At 43.5% G+C, this 23,021-nt stretch overlaps 4 protein-coding genes across 10 annotated transcripts; 1 reads left to right on the top strand and 3 right to left on the bottom strand.

Annotated features, from left to right (window-relative positions):
- Window positions 1–56: 56 nt before the first annotated feature.
- On the top strand, window positions 57–6,754 carry fmodb (fibromodulin b). Of its 2 annotated transcripts, XM_081703372.1 has the most exons (3): window positions 57–2,172; window positions 3,177–4,118; window positions 5,034–6,754. In XM_081703372.1, the coding sequence occupies exons 2-3, from the start codon at window positions 3,182–3,184 to the stop codon at window positions 5,183–5,185; spliced, it is 1,089 nt and encodes a 362-aa protein (XP_081559498.1). In that variant the 5' UTR covers window positions 57–2,172; window positions 3,177–3,181; the 3' UTR covers window positions 5,186–6,754. The 2 variants fall into 2 exon arrangements, with proteins under 2 accessions (XP_081559498.1, XP_026868049.3); XM_027012248.3 differs by having other exon boundaries at window positions 57–4,118.
- Window positions 6,755–7,539: 785 nt separating this feature from the next.
- Window positions 7,540–16,235, bottom strand: pabpc1l (poly(A) binding protein, cytoplasmic 1-like). Of its 5 annotated transcripts, none has more exons than XM_081703796.1 (16): window positions 15,874–16,235; window positions 14,820–15,022; window positions 14,408–14,601; window positions 14,031–14,146; window positions 13,241–13,380; window positions 13,007–13,101; window positions 12,790–12,927; window positions 12,580–12,675; window positions 12,175–12,441; window positions 12,012–12,093; window positions 11,420–11,536; window positions 8,938–9,074; window positions 8,667–8,775; window positions 8,448–8,578; window positions 8,272–8,350; window positions 7,540–7,799 (listed from the first exon to the last, which is right to left on the bottom strand). In XM_081703796.1, the coding sequence occupies exons 2-15, from the start codon at window positions 15,010–15,012 to the stop codon at window positions 8,288–8,290; spliced, it is 1,878 nt and encodes a 625-aa protein (XP_081559922.1). In that variant the 5' UTR covers window positions 15,013–15,022; window positions 15,874–16,235; the 3' UTR covers window positions 7,540–7,799; window positions 8,272–8,287. The 5 variants fall into 5 exon arrangements, 3 of the variants coding, with proteins under 3 accessions (XP_081559922.1, XP_026868031.2, XP_081559923.1); XM_027012230.3 differs by having other exon boundaries at window positions 7,542–7,803; XR_014118949.1 differs by having other exon boundaries at window positions 7,540–7,803; window positions 8,272–8,578.
- Window positions 16,236–16,870: 635 nt separating this feature from the next.
- LOC113578772 (14-3-3 protein beta/alpha-B-like) lies at window positions 16,871–20,474 on the bottom strand. The gene is made up of 6 exons (XM_027012229.3): window positions 20,316–20,474; window positions 18,776–19,076; window positions 18,371–18,494; window positions 18,084–18,247; window positions 17,799–17,894; window positions 16,871–17,685 (listed from the first exon to the last, which is right to left on the bottom strand). Exons 2-6 carry the CDS (start codon window positions 19,067–19,069, stop codon window positions 17,629–17,631), a joined length of 735 nt encoding a protein of 244 aa, XP_026868030.1. The 5' UTR covers window positions 19,070–19,076; window positions 20,316–20,474; the 3' UTR covers window positions 16,871–17,628.
- Window positions 20,475–20,783: 309 nt separating this feature from the next.
- Window positions 20,784–22,831, bottom strand: LOC113578791 (cytochrome c1, heme protein, mitochondrial-like). 2 transcript variants are annotated; one of them, XM_081703301.1, is made up of 5 exons: window positions 22,810–22,831; window positions 22,479–22,663; window positions 22,190–22,245; window positions 21,388–21,488; window positions 20,784–21,172 (listed from the first exon to the last, which is right to left on the bottom strand). In XM_081703301.1, the coding sequence occupies exons 3-5, from the start codon at window positions 22,230–22,232 to the stop codon at window positions 21,068–21,070; spliced, it is 249 nt and encodes an 82-aa protein (XP_081559427.1). In that variant the 5' UTR covers window positions 22,233–22,245; window positions 22,479–22,663; window positions 22,810–22,831; the 3' UTR covers window positions 20,784–21,067. The 2 variants fall into 2 exon arrangements, with proteins under 2 accessions (XP_081559427.1, XP_026868051.2); XM_027012250.3 differs by having other exon boundaries at window positions 22,190–22,663.
- Between the last annotated feature and the right edge of the window lie 190 nt (window positions 22,832–23,021).

Raw genomic sequence — 23,021 nt, 5'->3', positions numbered from 1 at the left:
ACTATACCACAGCTTTGAAATGCCTCTGTAAATAATCATGTTTCTTTATAGATTTTACCAAGTTTGCTGTACAGTACCAGCATCTGTGCTGTTGTAACATGCAGTGAAAGGCTCTGGAAGTGTGGCATGGGTGATCATTCACTAAATGTAAGAGTGGAACTCCACCACACCCCCTGCTCAGAGAGCGAGAGAGAGCGAGAGCACCCAAAAACATAAGGAAGCACTTACAAAGCATTTAGCACATTAGGAAGAAAAGCAGACAACATTTATCCGCCAAACTAGTGCAGCAGACCTAGAACTCAGAATTAAATCCTTTCAATCCAAGAAACAACGCAATCCTTCAATGAGTTTAATGACAGGTTAAGGGCTGTTAGAGATACATTGTTCTCATTCCTGCTACAACATGCCACAGAGCTGACAAATCTAAGTTTTTTAAGTCATAACGCATAAACTGAACCATTTAAAAAGGTCCCCAATGCACTTTCTTACATTCACAAGTAAATCACATTACTACATGAAATTACAGTATGCAGAGGGATCATTTTATTAGGCAGCCCTAACTTATAGCTATAGCGACTATGCTGCCGTACATTTCGTCCAGTTCTGAGTTGTAATCCACTCTGTGACGTCAACTGACTTGACGTGGTTCTGTCCGAAAGGCAGGTGAGCTGGATGCTTTTAATATACAATTATAATTTGAAATGCACATGTAAACATAGTTTTGGAATACATGAACATATGTATGAATACACAATATATCTAACTAAACCTACACACATACATCCAAGCACCACCAGCCTTTTTTTTTTTTTTTTTTTTTTAAAGTTAGGGATTTCATGAAAAAGCCCTCGACAAACATGGCACAAAAAGCTAGAGAACAAGACAGGTCGGCATCCATTTATAATGAAGTGATCACGTACTTGAGCCTAAAAGCAAGTCACATCTCATACCATGATCAGCAATGACTTTTTGGCTGTGTATTTGTATCGATGCCCCTTGGTCTCGATGCCATTAGGAACATATCAGTCTTTTATAATGCTTGAAGGAGTACCTTATTGTAAAATAATCTTTGAATGTAAATGAGGAGAAACAGAGCCTCTGGCTCAGTGCAAAGACTGGGGCCTGCTGGGTTTTGTGGGGTTTCTGCGCTGTTGGGTTCCTTGACAGGTAGTCTGCGATCTATTAGAGAAAAACTGCTGCACCCTACGGGACATAATGATCAGTGTTCTACTTTCAATGCAAAAGGCAAACAGCTTAAAAGACAGCAATTTTCATTCCTTGCTATAGAATTGCCAGGAACACGCAATTGTGTGAACGAGAGAGTGAGAAAGGAGTGGGGCGGCCTGGAGGAAGGAGCTTACATCACTGACTTACACTAGAAGTGAGCCAAGCTTGACCAAACTCAAAACCGAGAAAACAGAGAGAGTGTGACTAAAGTCTGGCCAGAGAACATGCAAAGGAGACAGACAGTAAAGTCTGGGGGAGTCTGTAGCAGTCCGTGAAGGACGCGTCATTACTGTAATGGGCTCTGGAGCTTCGTGGAACTGCTGCTGAAACTGGATGTGGACAAAATTGAAACCACACATGGCTATGAACATACAGCAGCATCACGCATCTCAGTGCCTGCCCAGATGCCTCAAACACACACACACACAGGGCTAATGATAATACATGGGTTTCACTCATGACAGAGTGGAAAAAGCTGTTAAAGAGCAGATGTTGCTTTCAGATGAATGGCATTCATATCTGTATGCTTTAGAACACAAACCAGGTTCTTTGGGTTTATGTGCAGGAAATTCAGTTCGATTGCTATTATGGTCTGAGGTGCATTCATGTAAAAGTTGGTGGTTTGTTTCCTACAAACAGCATGAGTAACTGGCATTACATGCAAACACTGCAAGACTGAATAGGAGTAACCCCCAATACGGTATATGTCTTTAGATGTGTGCTTGTGTGTGTGTGTGTGTGTGTGTGAGAACAATGTACAACACCGGCTAATTGTCTGTTCGGGCGTGTAGCTGGAACAGGGCACTTTTGCAAACCTCCCCAACATGGTCCCCCACTCTTGGCTCATATTCTCCACCTCTCACCATCTTTCCCTCTGAATCTGTCCGCCTTCAGTTTTTGCCGGATTCAAAGGAGACGAAGGTAAGGGAGAAAACCCCACGACAGGTAGGCACAGCTCACTCATACTGTTCTTCAATGCTAAGTTTTTTTAAATATACATTTGGTTCATGGTAAATTTGTTATTTGAAAATGTGATTGCTTATGTATATGCACAGCTCTTAAATGATATTCAGCAGCAAAAAGTTGGGGGGGAGGGGTTTGTATGCATTTTAAACTCTCATTTTCAACTAGTAATTAGAATCAGTGATTTTTTGTTATGAGCATAAGGCAAAATTTGCCTACCCCTATAATGGTTTTAAAGATGCAACTATATAGATGCTAAAACATGTTTCTATATTTTTGATTATGATATTATTCTGATATTAGCAGGTGACACTTATTTGACACAATGAGAAAAACTTTTGGGAGTTCACATTTGAGAGCTCAACTTGTTTACTCTGAACCCAGGGTAATTCTGAAGTCAAAATAACAACCTACTATTTTAACAAATTACATACTTTCCAAGGTGTAAATCTGTAATCAACAGATCTTGATTACACACGTTTCTTGAATATAGCTAATGGAGTGGTCAGGTCCTTAGACAGACTCCATCTGTGACGAAGTTCAATGTTCTTGCTAGGAAGACATTAATGCCCTTCTCCAATATGAAAATGGGATTCAGATTTTACTCTACTTGCCCAGACATGCAGAGATTTGCATAAAACTGTGACAGCTTGGGCTGTTGATTTTTCAATGGGAGGAGCGCTACTCAGACTTGTGAGAACTGGTGAGATAGAAACCTACTATGAAGTTAAAATGCAGGATGTCACAGAGGTGAATTAGGTTATTTTTATTTTAGGTGAAAGATGTAGGAATGCCAGCCTTTGTTATATGTAATCCCTCCTTTGAGGGTACAATAATTAATTGATCAATGAGCTGCCCAGTTGTCTCCTGGCCCCAGTGTGTTGCTGTGGTGCCATTTGCCGTCTATAATTTGTGTATGATTGTAAGCATGGACAAAGTCTGTGTTGAACTTGCTCCACAACCTTGTTATCCATCCATTTTCTCAGGAGCCATGTGTGGCTGGATTGTGTTGCTACTGTGGGTGGGGCTTGTTGACTTGTCCGTCACACAACAGACCGACGCCCTGACCTGGCTCAACTACCTGCGCAACCGGGCCAATGGCGGCAGCTACACTCAAAACCATGGCAACCACTACATTTCCGCCGAGGCAGAAAATGAGCTGGTGGAGGTGGAGTGCCCCCTGGAGTGCGACTGCCCCTCCACCTACCCCTACGCCATGTACTGCCACAGCCGCAACCTCCAGCACGTACCCTTCGTGCCCTCTCGGATGAAGTACGTGTACCTGCAGAACAACCGCATCAGGGGCATCACAGACGGCGTCTTCGACAACGCCACCGGCCTGGTGTGGATCATTCTCCACATGAACCAGCTCTGCTCGGATCAGATCAGCGACAAGATCTTCGCCAAACTGCCCAAGCTGGAGCGCCTGTTCCTCCACCACAACCAGCTGGAGCGCCTCCCCACGGGACTCCCTCGCTCACTGAGGGACCTGCGTGCCAACCACAACGCCATCTCTTCCGTATCAGCCACCGCCCTGCGAGGCTTAGATCGCCTGGCAGAGCTGCGTCTCCACACCAACACCATTGAGGACCTGGGCAGCGCCCTTGAGCCCTTGCAGTCGCTCACCATCCTGGACCTGCGCGGCAACCGGCTGACGAAGGTGCCTGAGAACCTGCCCCCGCGGCTGAGCCAGCTGTACCTGGAGCACAACCTCATCTCCATGCTGCCCGCTGGCTTCCTGAGGGAACGACCCGAGCTGCGCTTCGTGCGCCTGGCACACAATCACCTCACGGACGACGGCATCCCCCCGGACACGTTCAATGTCACCACGCTGCTGGAGCTGGACCTGTCGCACAACAGGCTGGAGAAGATTCCTACCATGAGCACACGCCTTCAAAACCTCTACCTCCAAGCCAACCGCATCAAAGGTACGACCGCCCCTGTGTCGGCTCGTGCCGCTAACCAGGTTCTTTCGGCAGACTCCAAGTCATGCCACCCTCATGCCATCTTTCTTGGTCGAGCAGGGGGTCCTTTCGCTTAAGGCATTCACATAAACTCTGGCAAAACCAGATATGGTAGACAGTCAAAACCAAAGCATGTTTATTTCAAGACTGAAAGAAAATTAATGTTGGTCATAAATGGACTCAAAGTGATTATTTCCATCAAGACATTAAAAACCTTGATTTTACCTTCACATGTAATTTGTTGGTCAGACACTTACAAGGTATGTTGAAGCGGTAATAAACCTACATTAAGGAAAAGTTAATGTGCAGAGGCCTCAGAGGAGATGTTCAGTAGGAACTGCATTGCATCACATCACAGGCATGCTGCCTTCCAAAGCCACACTGAGTCTATAAAATGTATTTTACCACAGCAGCTGGATTTCTTGATGTTATTACAGCATCTACTGCCTAATAGAGTTCAGTCTTCAATTGGTACAAAGAGAAGAACCCAAATCTGATTCATGTCAATAGAATGCAGAAACATAACTAAAAACCAGGTTGACAAAACAGAGTGGAAAGAAATGTATATTTTTATATATATGCCTTCTAGATCTGTGCATAATCTTCCTTGACTTCAGTTTAAAGGTTAAACTTTAATATCTCCCCTACCCCCCCCCCAAAAAAAACCCACTTTATGGTAAGAGGTTTTTCAGAGATGTAGTGTGGCTAGCCAGAGCACACACACATGAATACTTTCACAATAGTCCAGTTGCTCTCCAAGTCAGTGCTTCAACCTTACCAACCAAAAGGTGGCATCATATATGCCATGTCTAAGTCAAGTCCATTTGGATACTTGCACACACTGACAACTGGGTTTGCTGTCGTGTTTTCCCCACCCAGAGTTTTCAGTCAGCAGTTTCTGCCGGGTAGTGGACATGGCCAACTACTCCAACCTGCGGGTCCTGCGACTGGAGGCCAACAAGATCAGCCCCCATGATGTGTCCCCCAAGGCTCTGCTCTGTCTGCGCAAAGCCACCACTATCTACCTGTAGGCCAGAGCAAGGAGCACCTGGCCAACATCTGCCCCACTTACCTGCCCAAGGCAAATGGAACATGCAAATTCAAGCTAATCTCTTGCTTTGTCAAGAGCAAAAAGATACCAAGTTATGCTGACTGGCATTGTTAATATTGGGTTATCAATGTGGTGTCTCAGTTCTCATAAAGTGGACGTTCATGTAAGGTATAAATCTACTCACTGTGAAATAGCACATTATGGAGAAAATACTCCAGTAAATAGATGCAAGTAGTAACAAATAGGTAATCTTAGTATCTAATAAATTAAGATTTTATACCTATGGACATATGTAATTAGTAATACAATTGTATGCTCAATGTAACAAAAGTTAGTCTGCAGAACTATAATAGTTTTAGAATGTTTGTACCTGTGAATAGAATTCTAAACATTTAGCATAGAGCACTGGGACAGTGCTCAAGAATAAAAAGTTCTTAAAAGTGCAAGAAAAATGCTTAATTTAACTTTAAAATGGCAATTGTGTTATGGTCTCTGCAGATTACATAAAAAAACAAAATAAAAACAATTTTAAAAAAACAACAAAAAAAACCCCAGAAACCAAATCCGAGCCACACAGTGGTCACAGAAACTGGCTGACAAAAAGCATTAGAGTGAGGAAAAGCATAAATATTGCTTAAACAATGATCCAAAAAGAAAAAAACAAAAAACCAACCAACCACAAGCCGACATTAACTTTTCTCTTAAAAACTGGATTGTGGTACTTTAAAGGCATCAATTTGTACACCCCCTACCAAGGAGGATCTCTGGTATAGCAAGGGTCATGGTCATAGATGAACGAGTTGTACGGTGTTCCGTTATGTGAGTAATCCTACTGCTTTTCCACCAAAGACAGAAAAAAAAGCAATATACATAGTGTAGTGTAGGAGACAAGTGATATTTAAATCCTTTTACATTTATGCATGCAGATTCATTTGAAGGGAAAGTTAACCTAAAAACAGAGGCAATCCAGGAGATAAAATACATCTTCAGCAGTTTTGGTTGCTCTAGACCTTAAAGTCTTTTGTGCATATGATTCATATAGAAGATTCTTAAATGCTGAAGGCTGTTAGGCACAGGATCACATACTGGTTTTGGGGAAGCCTCTAATTGAAAAGGAGTGAATGTTTTAGATTTGGGATTACTTTCACATGCAGTCAATAATCCAATCACTATCAGATTTCTACAGTTATCCGATGACTCAAGTGCTCACGTAAACAGTGTACTCTGGTTTCTTCAATTGGATTAAGCCCATAATCGTACTTCTTGAAATCCAAAACAGAGGTAGATTTCATCTCAGCAATCAAGTTCCTCCATGCACGTTACCCATATATTCTGATTCCTTAGACTGTGGATGTGTAAAAATGTACACAGCAGCCAGAACAGAAGACCAGAAGGAGAGCTGCATTACACAGCAAAGTCAGGGGCATCGCATTAACGTGGCTGGAATGTGTGTACTCCTCCTTTTCTGGTTTTGCCTGCATTTTCTGTGTTGGTTTACCTTTTACCTATGGCTTTTTCTGTTTTAATAAATAGATGAAAAAAAATGTATTCTTCATTTGGATTTAAATAAAATTAGCAGCAACCATCTGAAACAAGAAAGCTACAAAATCTACAAGCTTAAAATCATAGAAGAAAAGCAAAAAGTTCATTCTACAAACTTGGGTATCCATTTGATGTACGGTGAAAACCTGAAGTGCTGGCAACACCTCTAATTTTTCAATTATACATGCTAACAGAGCTCTAATGCACTGTAGTACCACAGGCAGACCTAGTGACCATTCACTTTGGGTCTGCTGCCATGTACCCTAAAACTGGGCTGACTATGCACAACTCGGACCTAAATGATACTTGTATTAAAAATGTAGGCTGTCAGTGACTAAAGTACAGATTCATTGTTGTAATCTTTGAAAACAAACTAGTGAAATGTCTATTCAACTGAATCAGCTAACAAAATGAAAGGCAGTTAACCCATACAGCCCCATGCTATAAACCAGGGCTGAAAAATAATGCATGACTTACATCAAGGATCCAGGCAACACACTGATGACAGGTTACAGTCAAACAAAATATATAAAAAAAAAAGAGCCGCACACCTTGCCCCCTCTTCCAAACACACCCGTATGCATGCACACAGACATACACACGTGTATGTTACCACCTGGTCTTACTTTTGGCAATAATCAATCATTCTGTCTAGCATTTACTCAGATAAGCAGACACACACACACACACACACACACACACACACACACACACACACACACACGCGATTGCATAACAAATCTAAGCCACATTTAGACCACTGAAAATGTCGATGTAATCAACAAGGCTGCAACAGGTGTATGGGTAAGCCAAAATATTTTTAATGCACAACAGAGGTTTTTTTTTGTTTGTTTGTTCCCCTCCCCCCTCCCCCTCTCGGTTTTTTTCCTTTTTATAATTTTTTATAAACAAAAGCAAAACATAACACTGTGAACAACAATTGAGCTATTTCAATAAAGTACCACTGATTTTAAAGTGCTCTTCCACCATCATAATCTACTCCCCTTTCCTTCCCCACCCAGTCTCTCCCCTTTGGCAAACCCACGGATCTCCTGCCTGCAGTGAACAAATAAGAGGGGGGGGGGGGGGGGGTTAAAGGTCATACAAACTAGGAATAGAGTGGATCACTATCTGCATAATGCTCGCATATAAAGCCACCCTGTTAACTAAAGGCATTGATTTGCTGGTTCTACTACCAACAGCTAAAACTTGCATTACATTTCCTCTTCATCCCTTTAACTCTACATCTCAATTGCATCTCTGATTTGAAGTCCTCTGAAACTGGATAAAAGTAATTAGCTGGCTTATGTTCTCTGTAGGAACAGGGCTGAAGTTTCCTTAGGTCAAGGGCTACCTCCGACCGTGGTGGAGCTAAAGCCAAACTCCCCCGTTAAATCACTTGAGCTACAGTTGCCAAATCTACTGAACCAGCCAACATGGTGACCTCTGTAACAGCTACGCCACCTGACGTGTGCGTATACGTACGGGTACACAGGGGGTTTCAGGGAACATCTGGCGTTTTACCTGCCTGAAGGCCTCTTCATTTCTTAGGTGACGTTTCTTTGGCTTGGTGAGCCTGGAGAACAGCCACTGCCTCCTCAACCTGAAGACAACACAGGTTGGCGTTTGCAGCAGCGCAGGGGCGTCGCACGTTCCGCGGCCACTCTGGGGATGGAGAGCGGTGCGGCGTGTGGGCCCACCTTAGCGTGCAGGGACTCCGGGGACTCCAGCATGTGCAGCAGTTCAGAGTTGTCAATCTCCAGCAACATGCCCGTGATCTTCCCAGCGAGATTAGGATGAAGGGCCTGGATCAGTGGATAGAGGCGCTCACCTGTAGACACAGACACACAAATGAAGGACCCCCCCCCCCGGCAGGTATTTGGAGAATACGTACGCGGGCACATGTGCATGCGTCTTACCCAGAAGTTGTTTCTGCTCCAAAAGGGGTGCAGCAGCAAGCATAGACGGTGTGAGGGGCTCCTGACCTTTAATGTGAACTGCAGGCTCAATAACTGGAGCAGGCACCATCTACAAATACAAGCCCCCTTTGGAACATCCAAGACTGAAAAATTCAAGCTTCTTCATGCAGTGCAGTACTTGGTGCGCCAACAGCTCCACAGTGCACTGGAGCACCACACCGCCAAATCCCCTGTTGATCAACCCCAGGGGCCCTGTATATTTTTGTATTACCTGCTGTGCGACGGCGGCTGGTATGCTGATCACCTGCTGCACGTTCCGGACACCAGTCGAGTATTTGTACTGATTGGCTCCTCTCATCATAGCCCCTCCCACCGTTCGCCCACCTGCTGTTTGCGTCCCAATGTGTGCTGAATGGACAGACAGAGACTTTATTTACCAAAAATATTCCATCAACAACATAATGGTTCCCCTTGACCAAGATGCAGAGACATATGCAGAGCACATTACTTGGCAGTAATGTGAGGGATCAGAGATTTGCAAGGCTCAGCTGAATTTTCAGTCTTAGCCCAGTCCTGTTGACTGCTTTGAGTTAAATGGTCATTTAACAGGAACAGAGAGGGCAAGGGTGCTTCAAAGAGAATTATGAGGGTCCATTTAGTGGGCGAAATCTGTCAAACACTTGCGCACACACACACACATGAAACATTTTCACAAATAGCCTACTACTTCCATTTGCGCAAAACATACTTGCACGTGCAGTCATTCGTTCACTGGTGCATAAATAGAGTTTAACTGCCTACAGATGTCTGCGTGGCCGCATGTGTGTAAACATTTTCATTGTGCCCGGTAATCATTTCCCCCACAACAGGAAAGCAGATAGTCAACATGTATATTGCTCGCTCATGAAAGTAAGGTGTAGAGCAGACTTACGTTTCTTTGTAAACAAGCTATATGTGCTTATGGTATAAAATCTAATCAGTTATGGAAATTTGAAAATTAAAGATTGAGAGTTATTAGAAACAATAAGATTATCTGCTACGTTCTCTTGGTAAATATTCAGAAGGAATGTCATTGACATTGGAAGTGCATTCTAATAAGTCACAAGATATGCCTTCTGAATATTTATTCACATACTGTAGGCCAAGTGGAGGATACTGAGAAGCTAAGGTATGACCACTATGTTGCTGCCAGCAGGTCTACAGAGAGTAATCTTATTTCTAATTCAATTAACGCTGGAACGTTTGAACATAAACTAGTGGTGGGACACCAATATGTTGTCTGTGTTGATCTATGGAATGTTTAATTCCAAAAGTCTAATATGATCTCCTGTTGAACTAGCACTCCTGATCGCCACTAAGTTGTACAAAATGGTGGATTATTCCTTCCTTAGATTCTTTGATCTTCAATAGGTCAAAATTGCACACTTTTTTTTTTTGTAGAAACCTCTCTTCACCTTATATCTATGAGCATATTGGACAGATGTTAAATATCTGCCTCCCTCTTACAATGAAATGACTTCCTGGCACACTGAAAATTGGTTTATACACAAGCATAGCTCCATGTTTACGCACCAGTGAATGAATGAGCAAGTGCAAGCCATCATACACAAATCTAAGTAGTAGGCCATTTGCGTGAAAAGATTTTATAGGTATGCGCAAGTAGTGTGTGTGCGCAAATGTTACCAATTTCACCCATAACAGCCTCCATACGAAATAGCAGCAGATGCTTACATGCATGCATACATACATACATACATACATACACACACACACACACACGCGCACGACAGCTCAGGTTGCAAAATTGACATCATTAAGCAAGTCTGGTCAAGGTAAAAGCATCATGGGTAAGAAAACATCGACAACTCCTCTCTCAGGGAATCTAACAGGGGTCTGCAGACTAGGGAGGCGGAAGGATGGAGATATTCAAGACCCCTTCATCAAAAGGAAGGCAGTGAATCTAGAGGACTTGTAGGACAAGGGCTTCTTGTGGAAATGAGCCAGCATGAGACGGTTTTGGTTTGTTTGTTTTTTTTTTGTTTTTTTGACACCCTCACCCTAGTAGAGAGAGTACAACAGTAACCCATCTCTAGTCATACGAAAGTATGGTTTTATTAGACATATACTGAAGCACAGAAGTGAGAACATGATTAGCCTACATGAAATGTACCACAATCCTTTCCCCACCACGCTTGAAAAGCAAAGTGACGAGTTGAAACAATGATGTGACAAAATGAACCAGTTGGTAAACCTCACTCGTGGTGCAGGGAGTGGACAGCTCACACACACAGAACTCACAAAGCAAGCAGCCCTTTGTCTGGGGAAAAAAGGAAAGGGGAGAAAAAAAATAAATAAATAAAAATAAACTCGTGTGAAAGTTCAGTGATTTATATGCCAGGCACCAGCAAATAGTTGGGTCACCTCATCTTTGTCAAAATTGTAAATAGAAATGCAAATTCAGTGGACCAGCCCACCTCAGGTAATTAAAAGCATACGCATCATTTGAAGTAGAGACACAGACCTTCTGAATTCTGAAAACAAGGGGCCAAAAATCATTGGCACTCTGAAAGATGACCACAGAGCCAGAGATCCAAGCTGCCATTCTGAGAATCAATGTGCTCATTGGAGCAGTGCATGTGCCAAGATACCGGTTGTTAAAATTAGCCACTTGAAGTGAGAATGTCTGAAAATAACTCAAAAGGGCACCATCAAACCATGCCTTTAAGAATCTCCCCCCCCCCCCACTTTCTTACCCATTCTCTGGGTGGTGATGATGCCCGGAGCCTGGGTGGAGGCCTGACGCACAGTGCTGATGGGGGTGGAGGCCCTGCGTGGCATCGCCGACCTCACTATATGAGCGGAGTACGGAGCTGACACAGCCAAGCACAAAACAAGCATTAGGGCGCCCGAGCCATGTTGGCGTTTCTATGAATGTCAGGGGAGAGTGGATCTGGAAAGTCCGGTTTACATGTCACCCTCGTACCTTGGTTACAGAAACCAGGTTAAACACTGATTCTGCTTCCAAGGAATTCAAAACATACAAGCTAGATGGTTGGAGAAACTGGAATACAGAACAGAATCACCTTAACCAGGTTTCTGGTTCACTGTTTGCTATCTGCATGAGTCAACTGACAACAAAAGCTTCTCACTTCGGGAGTACTGAAGACCGTTACGTAGCTACTTTCATATCCGCCAGCTAGCTGGTTTCATATTGAACAGGGAGAGCACACAGCTGTTACCACATTCTGAAACAAGCTGAATATTTTCTGTGCATTTCCACTTCACCGCATCGTGCGGCTGCTCCATTAGACAGTGCTTCAGTGTTGACCGAGTGCTTCCTCCTACCCTGGGGTCTGGGAGCTTGTACTGCAAAACGTGGCGGAGGTCGCAGGTTTGGCACGGTGTTGTAGAAGGCGCGTCCCTGAGGCTGTAACGCACGACAACAAAGACATAACTAATCGTGATCAGGTGCACGCGTGCTGAGAAGACCACCGCCACACCCACTCACCTGTGGCATGGAGGGCATGTAGTAACCAGAGTTGTGCGGGTAGGCAGGCAAGGCAGGGCCGTGGACGGTGCGGACGCTGGCCAGCCTCTGCATGTACTGGCTGGTGAGCATAGCCTTGCGCTCTTCCTTCCGCTGCGCCAGGGCCACGTACAGCGGCTTGGTGCTGACGATACGCCCGTTCATCTCCGTCACCGCTTTGGTGGCCTCCTCGGGAGAGGAGAAGCACACGAAGCCAAAACCCTTACTGTGACCTCCGTCCGTCATCACCTGCCCAGAAAGCCCGACGGCTTAATTTCAATGTTAAATGCGGAAATCCAACATTGAAATTAGTCTTTGAAGCCTGAATAATTTGATTGTATTGGAAGGTCTTGTCCCAAGATTGTTAACTACGATTCATTCAGTTACCTTAGCGCTGGTTATGGTTCCATATGGAGCAAACTCTTTCCTTAGCTTGTCATCATCAATGCCGTCGTCTAGATTCTTTACATATAGATTCACACCCTGCACTCAAACGCATTTTAACACCCAGAAAAACTCAAATTTAGACACAAAAATCTGAACCATTTCAGACAAACGACAGAGGGACCCGTCTCAGCAGTCTTGCTGAGCGTTTACCTGGTAGCGGTTCAGGCGCTCCTGCTTGATCTGCTCAAACTTGCGCTTGAGTTCTGACTGCCGCTCCACCCTCTTCTGAGCCCTGCCCACGTACAGAATCCTGCCGTTCAGCTCCCGTCCATTCATCTCCACTACAGCCTGCAACCCAGATGCACATTTAAGATATTTCGGATTCCGGGGGTGCTCAGCCAGAGCTGCGCTCGCTGCCGCCGCTTACTTTCTGCGCATCCTCGTGGTTTTCAAAGTTCACAAAGCCGAAGCCACGGGAATGCCCCTTGTCATCCGTCATCACTCGCACGCTCAACGTCTTCCCTGTCAATCATGAGTCATAGCGAAAGTGACCACAGAATGTGACTGCATCAGCCCGCGTTGGAGAAAACGGCCACAGGATTCATGACTGCCACGTGGCCTCTACCGCTTTGAAATGGAGGCAGAGCCGGGATTGTCTTACCGTATTCCGAGAAGATACCCCGCAGTTTCTCATTATCCAAGTCCTCCCCAAAGTTCTTGATGTAAACGTTGGTAAACTCCATGGCCTTGGCGCCAAATTCTGCCTCTCGCTCTTTGCGAGATTTAAAATGGCCAACAAAGCTGTTCATCGAGAGGCAAAAGAGATACAGGAGTAGGAAACTAAACGAGGACGTCACACCAAAGCTCACAACTAATGTTCATCAGCAACGGCTCACAAAACTTTAAAATCGAGATTGGACTGTAGGAAGTCACCCAGGCAGCCTGTAGTATGAGACTGCAGCACTAGAGACGAGGGCCAACGGACCCCTTTCTTCTTGCCAATCCAGCCCTCACCGCACAAGCCTGCATGAGCTCCCACACGGATGGCGAGTGAGACACAGCTATTTCAGCTCAAGTCCCACATCAACCAGCCCTCAAGTGCAGAGACCTAGATGTGGACAGCTGAATCCCACCCCCACCCCCAGGAGACAGTGGGCCTGCATTTCTTTCCAATTCTTTACATTTCGATACCAGGGTGGAGGAGGATTTCCTTTCATCATTCGACTGTTGTCTCTTTCATACAATGCACGTCAAAAGAAGCCACACAAGGATCACACCTCAAAACACATCACTACAAACCAACAACCCTGCAGCCAGGTCAGGGGGGCTTATGGCATGGACTCTGTGGCAAGTACAGATATTGGCCTCAACCTGTTGCGTTGAGAACCAATATCTCAAACCAGAATGTATGGCAGATGTGCTGTAGGGAGCATCAAGGGTTCGACACGTACACTTTGCGATCGTTGAGGAGCATGCCGTTCATGGTTTCAATGGCTCGGTTAGCTGCCTCCTGCGTCTCAAAGTGCACAAACCCATAGCCTTTCGAGCCATTCTCATCACATACTACCTGAGAAAGAAAACATCAGGACAATGTCTTTGCAAATTGACAGGCCTGCATTGGATTAAATCAAAAATAATGAGTATATAAATGCCTTTATTCAGCAAAACAAAAACACCACAGGGCTGGAACATCTGAGACTGCGCAGACTACTCAAGGCATACAAAAACAAAAGTGTTCTGTTAAAATAAATTTGTGTACTGCAATATCAATATTGCAAAGGCCAAAACTGCAACGACAATGAACAATATCTCGTGCAGCCCTACTTACCTTACATGAAAGAATGTTTCCAAAGGCAGAAAAAGTGTCATAAAGCGCCTTGTTGTCAATGGACTCGTCCATGTTCTTGATAAAGATGTTCCCTACTCCAGACTTTCTCAGACAAGGGTCTCGCTGTGACCACATGATCCTGATTGGACGACCCTTTATGACCTCATAGTTCATCGTGTCCAGTGCACATTCCGCTGTGGCACACGAGAAGCAAAGTCGAATACGGTGAAAAATCACACACAGAGTAACCAGGCTGAACAACTGCAGGAAATAATGCGGCCTCATAAAATCACCCTCAGGGTGAAGCAACACCACTACATTACCACACTTCGCCCTCAACGAAGCACGGCTGAGGGGCGGCGAAGAGCGCAAAACCTCAGTAAGAAAGCGAGGAGGAGACGCGAGCCCTCACCGTCGGCAGGCTGCTGGAAGTTGATGTAAGCATAGCCGAGGGACCTGCGGGTGATGATGTCTCGGCACACACGAATAGACATGATCGGTCCAGCAGGTGAGAACTTCTGGTAGAGCATGGCCTCCGTGACGTCAGGGTGCAGATCGCCCACGTAGAGTGACGCCAGAGGGTACGCCGGCCCGCTGTTGCTCATCCCTCAAGCTCTGCAGTGGTCAGACAGCACAAGACACCCAAAGGCTAACTAGACGCCTTTGCCATACAGAGCGAAGAGTGGACACACGACTGCCATGACAGTTGGATTCTCACCGGAAGTCTTGAACCGGACCAAGTGGCCCGTTACAATTTTATGCTGTACCCAGTAACGAATGTGTTGTAGCCTAATTTGTAAGATACAAAATCTGAAAGAAGGAAGAACGTATATAATCCAATCAAATGCAATGTTTGGTGCTTTCCATACATAATTTCAAACATTGCGGGAATTCGAATTAAACTCAGTCACCAACGTAGCTTGGCTAAGTTAGCCTAGCTAACCAAGTTAGTATTAAAGTAAATTGAAAGCCAATACACCAACTACCAGAAAAAGAAAAAAAAGACACTTGTGGTATTCTGCTAGTGCCGGCGTCTAATTGTGGAAATGGTAAAATGTAGTTATAAATTTAGTTTATTTTTAGCTTGCTATGGTTGCAACGTAAGCACAATGCCGTCAACACATGGAAGTAACCACCTTAGCTTAGCTAACTAATAGCAGTTAAACCGACGACGAAATAACGGCGCCGACTTTAGCTAACTAACTTAGGAGAAATAATTAGCTAGCTACAAAGGTTAATTATAATAATTGTAAGAGCACGAGTTGAAATCTAATATTAAAATATATGGGCTTATTCAAAACCTTATAAAATTATGACGGATTTGTCAAGCAAGTTAACATTCATTGCAATTAAATGCGGTACCCACATCAATTTCCAGACTTCGATTAATCTTCTGTGGTAGGTAACCTTAAGTAAGGCTAGCTAATGCCTGAGATGCATGTTATTCATCTTAGCTAGCTACTTACCTTTTCACCTAAAACAAATATTGATTGTATCGGAGGCTTGTTCGCTTCAGCTAATGATAGACAGCAATTATTGGTAAACGTTTGTTTGATTATTGTTTAGAAACACCTGTCATGTCAATCCGCGGTTTTTTACGGCCAATTAAAACGGGTGTCATTTGGAAACGTCCTTGACATGTAAAATAATAGTCCGCGAGAGTAAATAGTGCCGTGAAAGACGTCTATGAGAAACACGAGTACCAGCCCCTGTGTCACAACGGCTGAAATAAGAGAAACGTTATCATGGATATTATCGTACATAATACTGCAAAAAAACAAACGAACAACAACAACAAAAAAAAACCCATAAACATTAAACATAACGAATCCACTGTAGAATACCACACAGCCGCTAGAAGGGTAAAGGCATTAATTGTAGTCGTTACATCAGTAGTCCACAAGAGGGCAAACGCCATCGAGAGCCTCGAGTAGGTAGGACAAAATGGATTTACACACGTTTATGAACATAGTAAGGAGGTAAAAGATCGATCGCCAGGATATGAATAACGATTGGAAGTAATCGTATGTGTTTGAAATGCTTTGATTTCCTTCTATTCTGGATTTCAATAGTTTGTTTTCTACAGAACTACAGGGAAAATATGGCTTGACCAAGACATCCGATATCACATTTTATATCAAGTATATGTGGTATTTAATTGTAACAATAGTTAACATGATCTTCACTAGACAATCCATATTAGCTAATTTTATTCCCAATTTAGTCTTTTTGGTCATAAAAGGCTTACTATGCAAAGATTCATAATCTGGAAATTTAGATAGACTCTTATTAACTAGTGGCCAGAATACTTAATAAAGCCTAATAATAATGACTGATCTTATTAAACTGCAAACTAGTCATTTAAAAAAATGACCTAGCATTACATCTTATTTGGAAGGGGTCTAACTATTGCTGTATGTGTAGAATGCAAGATCTTAAATAAATACACATCTTCCATTGAAATTGAATTTTCAGACATTTACTTTTTGAACTGGCCATGTGACCATGTGTCTGAACAGGGCTTTCAGTGAATTACCCCCAGCACTGAAGCCAGGAATCCAAGCTGAGAGGCATAGCATCATGGGTCCAAAAAAACAACAACACAGATACAAAACTCAAGAATTACAGTGTTTGGTGAAAATAAACTGCCAGTTTAATAACCATACAATAAAACCTGCAAATACCATGATGAATTACACTAAAAAATGTCCGTAACAAAAGGAGAAAAAAAAAGAAAAAGAAAATGCACCACCAGCTAAGTTGGAAAAAATGGGAATCATTAGGACTATTAGAGTTCATCACCCGACTCCAAAACACACATGCGCATGCGCACACACACACACACACACGCACACACACACGCACGCGCACGCACACACACGCCCAATGTACAACAAATATGGATTATGCTATTCAGTACTACCATATTAAATTCACAAAGAAATTGTCTGGACCTGCTGACATCAGCAAATCACCCCGCGAGACCCCCGCCTCAGTCCCCACCGCTGGTGCCTGTGTGGGGGGCTTCAGTGTGCGTCTTGCTTCGGGTGAGTTTAATTTATGGGGGATGGGAGCTTAAGTGGAGATATGGGTGAAAGATGCAGGGTGGGGTGGGGAGGGAAGGTTGGTGGAAGCCATGTGTGTATTTTTTGTTTGTTTGTTTGTTTCATTAATATGAGTGTGTGTGCACGCGCAGGTGTTTGGAGGTCAGTGCAGCTCCTCTAGTTCTCTCCCTCGCCTGCCTCTACATCTTCGCCCTGGTTTTCTGACGTCCATAGCTGCAAAGGCGACAAAACACAAACCAATGAAATGTTGCACAGCACTGCCCAACCATGTAATGAAAGCACTGGAGTGACAGTGGATGAGGGAGGTATAGGAAACAATGACTTACGGTGAGATTGTCCCTTAGTAGTTGCATGATCAAGGTGCTGTCTTTGTAGGAATCCTCATTTAAGGTGTCAAGCTCAGCAATGGCTTCATCAAAGGCCTGAAAAGGAATTCAATTTCCTTAACAACTTTTTTCATTTTGGCCCACTAATAAAGCCAAAATTATGATCTGACTCCAGTGTAAATAACAGGGACATACTACATCTGAGTAACAGTACAATGGAGATGTTTATGCTCGACTTGGCCCAGGTAGACCAGTATTAATGGCACGGGTGGCATGTGCTCTTACCGTCTTGGCAAGGTTACAGGCCTTCTCAGGAGAACTGAGGATCTCGTAGTAGAACACAGAGAAGTTAAGAGCCAGTCCAAGCCGGATAGGATGCGTGGGCTGCATGTCTTTCTTGCTGATATCAAATGCATCTTGGTAGGCCTTCTGAGAGTTGGTAACTGTGGCTGAATAAAGAGACAGACTCAGTTATACCCACCTTACCCCAAGTATAAAAACGTCATTCCTTCACATTTATGTCATTCTGACAGCCTGAAAATAGTCCCTGAGAATATATTCTATCCACTTACAGCTCTTTTTCTCTCCAGATGCCACTTCAGACAGGTATCTATAATAATCGCCTTTCATTTTCAGGTAGAAGACCTTGCTCTCAGCTTGAGAGGCATTGGCAATGAGATACTTGTCCAAGAGTACCTAAAGGAGCAAAAAGATACAGTACCCATGAGGTTTAGCTGTGTCTTAACTTCTTTGTTTGATAAGAAATTAAGCATGTTCAAAGACCTTTAGATAAAACACAGAAAACGGCACGGGAATTTTGAGGAATGTACAAAATGTTTTGCTAGAAATTCACAAAAACTAGAATTTACCATGCATGTGTATTTTTCAAAATTGTATAAATTAATTTAATTTTGCCTTATATGTTTTAAAATCCATCAAACCACCAAGTTTCATGGTTGTGGGTCCAGCGGCATTACCAGAACATCGTTGCAGATCTCTTCTAGCTCCTTCTCGATCTTCTCACGATACTCGTGTGCCATCTGCTGTTTCTTCTCGCTGCCTTCAGATTTCTGCTCAATGCTGGATATGACACGCCAGGAGGAGCGGCGGGCACCCACTACGTTCTTGTAAGCCACAGAGAGAAGGTTGCGCTCCTCATTGGACAGCTCCAAGCCCCCCTCGGTCACCGCCTTCATGGCGTTGGCCATATCGTCGTAGCGCTCTGCCTGTTCAGCCAGCTTGGCTTTCTGCACCAAGTCATTCTTGTCCATTTTCAGACTGGGAAAGATAAATAGGATACAGCACCTAAGTCAATAGGAGGCAGGAAAGGGTGCAAGGCGTTTCGGTTTCTGACCGAACTGTACTTAGTCACGTTTGATGGTTTTTAGAATACCAAAAAGATAAATACTTTTGTGAATATCTTGATACCTCTGTTGTGGTTATTCTAATAGTAAAAATAGCAAAAAAGTCAATTGCAGCCTCTCGAGTTTCGTTGCATGCTGCAATTGATGGCACTCTTTGCCAAGCACTTTCAGTGTAACTATGTCAATACTTTATAATCCAACACTTAACATAAGAGGAACATATCTAGAACAAATGGCAAAGTTTCTCAAATTTTTCACACTTCCGCTAAGAAATCCGGCTCTTTTGAGGTTTAAAAAATGTTTCGGCACTATTTAATCAATTTTTGTGTGTGATGAACCATCGCAGAGAGAATTTGTTACACTCTCGCTCGGCTACTTTGCAGCGGTTAAATACCTTCTTAACGCCACAAGATGTCACAAATATTAAAATGCACTAATTGGGGCATGACCCATTTAAACATCACCGCAAATCCAATCACTCGGGAAAAGCTGTGCTGCATCGCCACGGACATTCATTTTGTTCATGTGAGCTAGCGGACATGAACAGAAGGGACCACCCTGCGTTTCACAGGACGCAGCCAGCTAGCTAGGTTAGCGATCCTGTGCTAATCTTTCTGAAAAGGTCCCTCCCGACAACTCGTCATTTCTTTAATTAAACTTCACCTACCGCAGCGATTTTGCGGACAGCTCTCTGTCCGTCCATAACACGGTTTACTAGGCTCACGGTTTTAAACTACAAAGACTAGTGGTTTGCTACTATGTGACGTTAGCTGAGCAGCCGGCTAATCAGTTTAGCAAGCTAGCCAATCAGTCAAACCAGCTACACGTATAAAAAAATACGCACACTGTAAGAAATGCCGTCATGTCGTTTTGTAGTTTATACACTTGGCTAGCCAAATTTAAAGGTTACATCTCTTTTCGTTTCTTAGGAGAAAGAAAAAAAGGCTTAGGGTTGCGACAGCGAATTTTCCACTGCGGCGCTGTTTTTCCCTATGAGGGAGACGGAGGCCTCCAGGAGGGGTTAGTGAATAACAAGCCACTCGCTAACCGTCCACGACTGCAATCTTAGTCTGAGCACGATATACCCCCAAAAAATAAATAACCGCGTAAGGCAAACGGTGAGTCTTGCTGTAATCGATGCGTGGAAACTCACGTTTAAACGGCGTTGACTCCCGCTTTTGTCTGTGAAAGATACGGTTGGAGTGTCCGTCCTCCTTCTCACTCTTCAGTTGCTCTGGGCAGTACCACTTCCGCTGAACATGACACATCCGCTTCCTATAAACCGTGCTAACGCAAGCTTATCGAACAGCTAGTTGTAGGTTTATTTAGGGGGGAAAAAGCACGAGTCCCCTTGATTTAATGTTATTTCCTCCAAAAACGGCTGCTATTGCATAACAGGAGTGGCTAAAGTCATGTTTTCCAGGTATTTATTGTAAGCACGTTGCGCGACATGGGGCTGCACGCGTTGCTCCAGTTTCCAGGAACAAATTGTACTGTCTAGTTTTTTTTTTTTAATTTACACTACAATCGCCACACCAGTGTTCCATCATGTGAAGAACGTATGGAAAAACCTTAACATAACCTACACATTAGAAAAAGTATGCACATTAGAAGTCATTGCTAATATTGCTACATATTTATTAGATACTCATTACAGCACAGTGCACATGAAATGTGTACATTATAACTGCTCGTCAAGGTAGTGGAAAGGACAACCCTTTCCCCAAGAATTCACAAACTGGTCAATTAATAGAATGTTTTAACAGTTTTCACACCTTTGAATTATTATGTGGAGGTAGGAAAAATTCCAAAGGGCCTGTCTAAAATCATTCAGTTAAAAAAAATGGCAAATGAATGACCAACTGACTGCAGAACTCCGAGCTGATCTGGCATCAGCAAGCAGAATCATTTCGGTGGCCTGTAAGCAATCTTCCCGCTCTTGAGTGCAGACGATCTGTGACTCTTCAGATAGTATACGAAAGGGATGAGGACTGCTGAACCCATAAGGAGCTGCAGGTGAAATGGGATAAAGTCAGCTGAGAAATTAAAGTTAACTCTACCCAGTTCAGCAAAGGTCCAATTCTCAGACTTGTTTGTTGCCGTAGACAAACAGTCTACTTTTCTTTTTCACCAGACTAGCTCAATGAATACATTTTAAAGTGAAAATTTCTTAAAGGGGTTATTTTATCTGCATGAAAAAGATCAAGAGAACCAGTGAGAAGCACCTTAAGGCCCATGCGTTTTCTCTGGTCGTGTTCCAGCTCAGCTGCCCAGCGTAAGAACGTGCACACATCCTTAGCCACTTGGCTCATGGTCGCTGGCGTACCTGCCACAGGACAAAAACAATTCTTAGCGCAGATGAACAGAAATGCCGCGAAAAGAGCAGCCCCTTCCCAAGAGTCCCCCTGTCCTCAGCAAATAACTGACTGCACAAGGAAAAATTGCATTTCATACCAAAGACAGGAAAGACCACAGAGTACTTCAAATTAGTTATATTTTAAATCTCAATTAAAAAGGCTGCACATATTTTGAAACTACATCTTGTTGAAATAAAAAATAAACTCTCAAAAGATGCTGCTGAAGGAGCAGTCCATGGCCCTTATCCAGTGCAGAGATAACTACACCACAACCTAATTTAAGAGGTCTACTTACTTAGAAAAACTACTCCAAAGTACAGGGAAACATAAGTCACCCATCACCTAGCTACTGCCCAGAGAAGCTACACATTTGAAATACTGGGGATTGATGCCAACCTGGAGACTCTCGAGTCTCACGAGTGTTCATTTTGGATTCTGCTGCACAGATGAAATCTGGCATTAGACCAAATAGGAGCCATTCATTCTGGACCTTATGCGAACATGTTATGGTTCTGGTCTAAAATATACAATCTTTGTAAACTGTACTTAATAGTATAAATCACAGTATCAGTCACAATAATGGAGAAGAAACTCATTATTCCGTAGAATTCAAAGCATGAACCATAATGAACAAGGGCTTGTCCATTGTTCTCCACTCTACAAGACTCACCATCATCAAACTCTAGCACCTCGTTGTAGCTAGGTGGAGCCATGCCAGTGGCCTGGCTGGAAAAGTAGGGATTGTAGTAGATAAAAAGTACATCAGTATCAAACATATATTAAACCTGATCTCCAGAAGACTTCACATTCAACAGCTGGAGCAATTTAAAATTTGTAGAAAAACAGTACAAAAGATGAATTTAGTAGAAATGCTTTAAATATATTTACAAATACACAAAACCGATTAATAATTTTAGCATATGGATATTAACAGTAGGTATACATCAAATGTTTCTTACTGTTGCTGTCTGAATGCATTATGTTGTCCACCCACTATGTGTAAAGTGCAGACCTCACCTCCTCAGCAAGGGCCTTGACCTCTTCTTCTGTGTGTGACACTCCAACTAAGTTACAAAAGGCCAAGTACTCTATACTGTGGCAGGCTGCACACACCTGTTTGTACACCTGGTAGCCACATCGGATACTGGAATGCAAAAAATAAATCAAAATATACAGCATACTGACTGGCTGTCTTCCATACTTAACGACATTAGAATTATCCCAGCTTTCACAAAGAAAAAAAGGTATTTGCAATGAAACTAGAGGATGTTAAAGGGAGGGTAAGTGCACCTGGCGTGGTCCAGGGCAGAAAGCAAACAATTGTGACTCCATGGATACAAAGGGGGGTGCAACTCCAGGTCTGAGGCCTTTACTGCCTGATGAAGTGCCAGTGCAAGCCCAGCCCCTCCAGCTGTTAGCACCCCGATAGTGGATATCACGGCCTTCCTCCCTTTGGAAACAGAAGCAGAATGGAACAGAGGGGAACCCATGTTTAGCACTGT

Source organism: Electrophorus electricus, chromosome 20 (assembly GCF_041902795.1).
Source record: "Electrophorus electricus isolate QZ-2024a chromosome 20, ASM4190279v1, whole genome shotgun sequence".
Classification (NCBI taxonomy): Eukaryota; Metazoa; Chordata; class Actinopteri; order Gymnotiformes; family Gymnotidae; genus Electrophorus; species Electrophorus electricus.
Note: the sequence above shows the minus strand (reverse complement) of the source record. Positions and strands in the feature narration are given on the sequence as shown.